We start from the raw sequence: 7,642 nt of genomic DNA on the forward strand, positions 1-7,642 counted from the left end.
TGTTCTCTCTTGAAAGTCACGGCCCCATGGCTGGCACTTCCCCTTCTGGTTTTCTTGCCTTCTCCAGCTTAGCAAAACCAGGCAATCCTGACAATTTCCCCAGTATGATGCACGCGTTTACTTTCCTTGAAACCCTGAGCCCACCCAGTGGCTGGGGGATAAAAGGGCAGCAGCAGCAGGGGCCGAGCATCGTGCAGAGGACAGCCCTGCAGCCACCCCAGCTCCAACCTCATTCGTGGTTCTCTCGGTCCCCGCAGCACCATGAAGGTCCCTGCAACTGCCCTGGCTGCTCTGCTCCTCGTGGCCATCTGCTCCCCAGCTAAGGCCCGTCGCAGTGACTCCGGCATTGCTGCATCCTCCCGGAAGCCAGGTTTGCTGTCCCTCCCCCGGAGAGAGCCCCGTCCCCGTTGACGGGATCCTCGTGTCCATGCGGAGGGCTGGGAGCAGGTGGTCATCACCAGTGCTGGGACTCAGCCTCGGGGATGGAGGCTTCCAGGGCGTCCCCAGGGGATACAGCCCAGGTGATGGCGAATCCCCTGAGAGCCCCAGGCAGAGCCTCTGCCGCACTGTGGGGTCTCACTGGGGCCGTCTCTCTGCCCCCACAGACACCCTCGCTATCACCTGCTGCATCGCCTACACACGCCACCCCATCCGGCGCAGCAACATCATCTCCGCCTACAAGACCAGCAGCAAGTGCATCCAGCCAGCAGTGATGTGAGTGTCCAACACCGCCTGGGGTCAGGGTGCGACAGCCAGGGCAGTGCCCCAGGCATGTCCAAGGGCGGCTGGGAAGGGGAAGGGGGCACAGCCAGGGACACCCGGGGCGCTGCCAGCAGGACTCAGCTCAGGCACTCCGCTGCCCTGGCCGAGCGTCCCAACGTTGGTTTTCTCCTGGCAGCCTGGTCACCAATAGGGGGAATGAGATCTGTGCAGACCCCGAGGCGCACTGGGTGCAGAACTATCTGAAGCACTTCCAGATTCTGGAGCACTGACGCTTCCCCGCTGCCAGCCCAGTGCAGCGGGCTCAGCCCCCGGCACCAGACACGCAACAGAGTGCTTGAGCTGTATCCTTCTTCAATGGGAAAACTTATTCTAATTGACATACATTTGTCATAACTAAATTTTGTTTGCTAAGATAGTGAAAATACGAAAATGATTTAAAAGGTATCAACATGCCTGTTAATAAGTAGTCATGATTTTTGATGCTTAAATAAAGTGTCTGGATTATCAAACCCTTTGGGTGTCTCTGAAGTCCCTGCTGGAGCCCCAACATGAGATAAGGGATCCACGGGGACCCCCTTGCCCTCCCCATGCCCTGGTTTCACTGCTCCCCCCTGGGCAGGGTGGCTTTGGACCCATGGCAGCTCCCATGGTGCTTCCCCCTCCCCAGCGCGGGGTCAGCTCCTGCCTCCCAGCATGACCCAGACGTCCCTGTGGGGTGACGCCAGCATCTCGCCTGGGGGTTGCCCATTTCTGGGGGCCCTCCCCACACAGCATGTGCAGAGCCAAGTCACAAACCTCCCAGGTCGGGCAGCCCCGCTGGGCACCCACCACCAGCTCAGTGATGTGTTTGCCTCAAACACTGGAGGATCAGGACAGTCTTCAACCACCAAACCAATGTCCCCACGCCCAAGCATCTCCTTCACTACAGCCCCTTGCGGTGACAGAGCTGAGGTCCCGGTGCTGCAGGGTGCCACAGCCCCCACACACACACACTGTCCCACAGCACTGCTGGAGGAGCAGGCAGGACCCTCCTGTGCGCCTCCCCCCAGCAAATGAAGCGTCAGGTCCCCAAGGAGGAAGGTAAACACAGAGCAACCCCGCAGGCACCTGCCAGAGGGGATTTTGGCCAGTGCCCAGCTGTGCAAGCAGAGGCCCCCATGTCGCGGGAAGGTGCTCTAGCCAATCCCCCATCCCGCTCCCAGCGTTACGCTCACTGGCACCCTGGCGCGGTGCTGGGGGTGACGGTGCCACTGTCCCCCGCAGTGTGCTGGCCATGCCAGCGGGCTGACTGTGACCCAAGGTCGTGGGGGAGTTGTGCCAGCATGACAGGCTCTGCATCCACAAGGACCTCCTGGCGAGTCCCCGGGGCTCGACAACCCCGGTCCCCAGCCCCGCCCTGCCGACAGCCCCCGGCACACACCTTCTTTTCCCCTCTGGCAGTACTATGCCAGCGGGCTGAGCCAGAGAGGGGACGAGGAAGACAGCTTCTACAGCTTCCTCTTCCCCGACATCTGGCAGGAGCTGAAGCGAGTGGCACAGATGATGAGGCCAGGGGGGAACATGTTCCCACGGTGGTCCCCATGCCGCATGGCCAGTGCTGCACAGGCCAGCAACCCTCCGAGGGATGCTCTGGCAGCCATCTGCAAGTAACTCACCAGACCCTCATTTATCCAAAAAGGCCCATTTCTGCAGAAATTGGGGATTTTCAGAGGGTACATGGCTCTATCAGTGGTCTGGTGTCACCGGCCAGGCGGCCCACCGAAATGTCATGGGGCTATGCTGGGCAAGGGCTAACCGGGCTCCCCAGGGGCGTGCGGCGCTGACGCCTGCTGCCTCTGTGCCATCCCCAGAGGTGCTGCATCTGCCAGCTGTGGGGTGCCTCCGTCACCTGCCAGAGCCGGCAATGCCCCCAAAACTTCCACTTCCCTTGTGGCAGCGAGCAATGCCGCATCTCCCAGCTTTTCAGGGAGTTCAAGTGCGTGCAGCCACCCCACAAGGCCAGAGCCGGGGGCAGGGTGGAGGAGGGCTGGGGCTGACCTGTCACCTCCATCCTGCAGGTCCTTCTGCTGGAAGCACTGGCCAAGTGCAGCGGGTGCAGGCAGTGCAGCAGGACCAGATCCCCTGCCTCAGCTGCCAGGAGGCGGTGGCAGGGTGGCCCTGCTATGAGACCCTGGTCTGTCCCACCTGCCACAGTGCCTGGTTCCACTGTCGCTGCATCCAGGTAGGCAGCATCGCCCCCAGCCCCTGACATCGCCCCTGTCATCATCCCATCGCCCAGCTCCAGGGGAGCAAGCAGGACCCCCAGCTCTGCCCTAGGGCCAGGCACTGCACTCTGCCCTGCACCACTTCTGCTGCCCGCTCTGCCAGGACACGCAGACCTTCCAGGAGGAGATGTTTCGCCTCAGCATCAAAATTCCTGACAGGCTGGCGCCGTCCCCATTGCCTCCTTCCCGCTCCACGGTGCCAGTCCCCTCCTGCCTCCCCAGGTGCCAGCAGGGGGTCCCCCTCACCCCCGGGGCTGAGCGCTCACCGGCTGCCACAGGGATGCTGCCTGGGAGGAGGACGGGGTCTTTGACAACCACTACTGGTGGCACAGCTCCTGCGACACTGTCCAATACCTGTGCCCAGCAGGACAGGAGCAGTCAGAGGAGAAGGGGTGAGTGCTGGTGGCCCTGGACCCTGCAGCCCCGGTGAGGACCTTATAACAGCCTGCCAGTACTTAAAGGGGGCCTAGAGGAAAGATGGGGAGGGACTTTGATCAGGGGATGTAATGATAGGATGAGGGGTAACAGTTTAAACTGAAAGAAGGTAGATTTAGAGTAGATATTAGGAAGAAATTCTTTACTGGGAGGGTGGCGAGACACTGGAACAGGTTGCCCAGAGACGCTGTGGATGCGCCCTCCCTGGCAGTGTTCAAGGCCAGGCTGGATGGGGCTTTGAGCAACCCGGCCTAGTGAAAGGTGTCCCTGCCCATGGCAGGGGGTTGGAACCAGATGATCTTCAAGGTCCCTTTCAGTCCATCCTAGGATTCTATGATTCAATGTAAATTACAATATAGAAACTCTTAAGTGTTGGCTTTGGAGAAGCAGAGTGAGAAACATGCCTTAGAAGAGAAATCAGGCTGTTGGGGGGGTTTATTTTTGCAAAATACAACTACGGTCTGTTTCTGTACAGTGTTATTGTTATGGTTGGGTTTACACTTCTGGAAGTAGAATCAGAAAAAATGTTTACTGCAGGCTGCACAGCCAAGTAGAATGAGGGATTTAGTTGGAAACAGTATGTTTTTTGTTTTAACATAGATAAACCTGTCTTGGGTTATATTCTGGCTGGGAGGACAATTAGGATTAGGGTTTGGAGAATGAGAACTTTCTCCAAATAAGGAGTTAGGTAGGTCAGTTTATTACTGATCAAATGGGGCTTTGAAAGGTGAAATGCAGTGGGACAAAGACATATAAGTATTTTGGGAGAGGTACTGTTTGCAAAAGGTTCACATACATCACTTCAGTGCGCCCTCAGCAGGGTCCTGGGGAGGCCGAGTGAGGGCATATTTGGACAAAGCCAGCAGCACCCTTGCAAACCCACCACACTTATTCGATCTACCCTGCATCTTAGAATCATAGAATCGTTAAGGTTGGAAAAGACCTTTAAGATCATTGAGTCCAACCATTAGCCTATCACTACCAAGTCCACCACTAAACCATGTCCCCAAGCACCATGTCTACCCGGCTTTTAAATACCTCCAGGGATGGGGACTCAGCCACTTCCCTGGGCAGCCTGTCCCAATGCTTGACTACCCTTTCGGTGAAGAATTTTTTCCTAATATCCAACCTAAACCTCCCCTGGTGCAGCTTGAGGCCGTTTCCTCTCGTCCTATCACTTGTTACTTGGGAGAAAAGACCGACCTCCACCTCACTACAGCCTCCTTTCAGGGAGTTGTAGAGAGCAATAAGGTCTCCCCTCAGCCTCCTCTTCTCCAGACTAAACAACCCCAGCTTCCTCAGGCTTGTGTTCTAGACAATCTTGGCTGGCTAGGCTCAGCCTGCACACCACGTGGCTAGGGTAGAAGATGGAGGTGAGAAAGGCCATAACTGCTCTCATTTCCAGAGCTCTGCAACAGAGTATTTGAAATGCTGGGCAGTTTATATCACTCGCAAAAAAATTTTAGATGTATATAGAATATGTGAAGGCACAAATTCAATGGTGAACTGGTTTTGGTAAAACTGAAGCCAGAAGCAGCTGGTCCAGCTCTTACACTGACTCTTAAAGGAAAAGATCTCCTGCCGCTGTACTCAGAAGAACGCAATTTAAATCACCTTCAAGCCTCTGAACATAAGCTTCAAAATCCTCCTCTCTTTTATTCTCCTGGGAACCCTGCACTGTTCCATAAGTGCCATTAGACTTTCTTCTGTCTTTCTTTTAACTAAGACTTTCTCTGATCTTTTTACTGCTTTGCAACATCACTCTCGTTCCAAATTTCTCTAACTTCGTTTTTCAAGCGAGCAGAGGGCAGAAGACAGAATTCTGAATGTGGTCTACATCATGTTTTGTTAATGTTTCTTTTTTTAATAAGGATAATAAAGAATGAATACACAAAAAGCGATGGTCTATCAACTCAGCTATAGCCCTCAGGAACAATGCAAACAATAGAGTCCGCAATAGCTTAACACTTCCGCTGCTTACATCAGTTTTGGCACAGTCCTGGGGATTCAGCTGAGCTGCTTTTCAGCTGCACTAGGGAAAAATGAAGGGAGAATTTGAGTCAAAGTGCACAGGAAAGGGAAATGATGGAGTTGATTTCCTATTACCTCCCACTGCGTGTTTCTTATTTACACTAAGGTGCCCTCCATGACGAGTTTGGCCTCATCAACACCAACATAAATCTAAAGTCTCTACACAGAAGTCCATAGAGTTATTTTGGCTTTTTACCTGTGGGAGAGAAGGACTTGGGCCAGGACATACAAAACAATACTAAGCAGTGGTCACGACAGAGATGTAAGGGCACTGGAGAATGAGATCCAACAAGCCAGCATAAGCAAACTAATGGTGCTGCATCCCTTACCTATTTCTAAAAATTTTCCCAGCGTAGCTCAAAAACTCAAGCAAACAAATGCACAAAGCTATGCATAACTACGCTCAATACAACAAAAAGATGGGAACCTGTAAGAGTTTATATAGCATGGAGGTTGAATTTATTTGCAGAGAGCCTGAAAACTCAATCAATACTTCAAATGACAGACAAGACAAAACCATCTGTTCCAAAATGACTCAACAATACATAAATACACGTAATAATAAGAATAAAACAAGCTCTAAATCCTAAAATTGATGTGGAGAGCTCTGCAAGATATGGGTAAGGCTGATGAGCTGCTTCTCCCATCACCGTTTCGCTATACTTCAATGTATACTTCAATGCTCACTTCAATTGCTCTTCAATGCAATGCATACTGCAATACTTTTGCCCGCTTCTGCAACTGAGTCTTATAGCAACAGCTTCTAGGTTCATATGACTGAGAATCTCTGCATTGACTTAGGAAAATGCAGAAAAGACAAGACAAGAGGGTTTCTATTGCTTACAAGGCAAAAATGAGGGTCCAGTAAAAATCCTCCCCAGGGCATTGTTTTCAGAAATCTCATTATAGGTTAGGCAACCTATTTGTTTTCACAGGACTGATTTATAATGCGTGAAGGCTTGGTTTTGACAGCACTACAGAGCTACACTTCAATTTGCTCAAGGTCACACACGAGATCTGAGGTGAATTTATGAAGGAACTTTTGCCTCCACCACCAGCTAGGCTCAGGAAAGCAACCCCACCACTACCTTGCTAAACAAACTCAGCACAGAAATGCCTAGCTATGCCAAAGACCCCATGCTACACAAGCTTTGCAGTGTGCAGAAGAAGATTCACCAAGAAGACAAGGAACAGCTTTCTTCACCGCCTTCCCCTCAGAAACACCCACATGGAGTGTGCTCTGCATCTCCTGCACTTCTTTCATAGCAGCATTCAATTTTAGTGGATTTTTTTAAAACCGGGGAGGATATATACCAACCCTGGATGAAATATCGGACATTTTCACAGCATCATGTTTTTTTTGTCTTAATACAGCTTGACTTAATCCCCTCCAAAGATTTCCCGTTGCCTACAGCACGTCTTGGCTGCCTACTTGAGGAGGAAGCACTGCGAAGGGGGCTTGGCGCCATGCAGGACAGGGCGCTCGTGCCCAAGAGCTGCACTCTCGGCAAACGCCACCGACCTCAGGGCCATTCCCACAGTTCACCCCTCTGTAACAACCCAATCTACTCATTATCAGATTTCTCATAATCCTCCTTCTCCCCACACCATCAAACCCTATGTGCTGTCCTGGGCAGAGATGTCCTCCACTACCACCTCTGAGGGTGGAGAGAGTCCTCCTTCCCCTCATAGGGAGTACTGGGGAACTGGTCCCCATTCTTGCTTTCCACCTTTCCTGAGCTGCCTTTTGTTTTTCTGTATACTCTTGAACATTGTGCTAATATCTGAAAACTTTGTTTGATCAAAGGAGTGGTGTTGAAACCCATCGTGTCCCCTTTTCCTCACACAGCTGACAGCAACACCTCGCTGAGGGACGCACAGGGTGCAGGAGAAGATTCACTGTAGTTACGACAGGCTGCGAAAAAAAAACACTCAAAAACCTGCCACATTCAGCATATTTCCACATTTTGTGAAGCAAACACTCAGGAGAATGACACGGAGCCGCTTGAATTGAAACAGCCCAAACGTAATTCTTCTCATGCTACGTCCTAAACTGGACTTTCAGCCCGTTTTCCTACACAAACACCTCTCTCCGAGGCGGGCGCGGAGCCCGCGCCTCAGCGGCCGCCCGCCCACGGGCCGGAGGGCGGGAAGCCGCACGGCATCTCGGGACTTGTAGTTCCCCGTCC

At 52.7% G+C, this 7,642-nt stretch overlaps 1 protein-coding gene across 1 annotated transcript; it reads left to right on the top strand.

The window, feature by feature from the left end:
* Positions 1-201: 201 nt before the first annotated feature.
* On the top strand, positions 202-1,076 carry LOC309592342 (C-C motif chemokine 5-like). Its single transcript, XM_082315603.1, has 3 exons — positions 202-370; positions 606-714; positions 899-1,076. Exons 1-3 carry the CDS (start codon positions 262-264, stop codon positions 990-992), a joined length of 312 nt encoding a protein of 103 aa, XP_082171729.1. The 5' UTR covers positions 202-261; the 3' UTR covers positions 993-1,076.
* Positions 1,077-7,642: the final 6,566 nt, after the last annotated feature.

Source organism: Platalea leucorodia (assembly GCF_965183815.1).
Source record: "Platalea leucorodia genome assembly, chromosome: 6".
Lineage (NCBI taxonomy): Eukaryota > Metazoa > Chordata > Aves > Pelecaniformes > Threskiornithidae > Platalea > Platalea leucorodia.

Bases quoted from the DNA above. Each gene is read 5' to 3' on its own strand.
- LOC309592342 (XM_082315603.1), top strand. From the start codon at position 262: ATGAAGGTCCCTGCAACTGCCCTGGCTGCTCTGCTCCTCGTGGCCATC. The intron at 371-605 runs GTTTGCTGTCCC...CTGCCCCCACAG, and splicing joins TGCATCCTCCCGGAAGCCAG to ACACCCTCGCTATCACCTGC. The intron at 715-898 runs GTGAGTGTCCAA...TTCTCCTGGCAG, and splicing joins TGCATCCAGCCAGCAGTGAT to CCTGGTCACCAATAGGGGGA.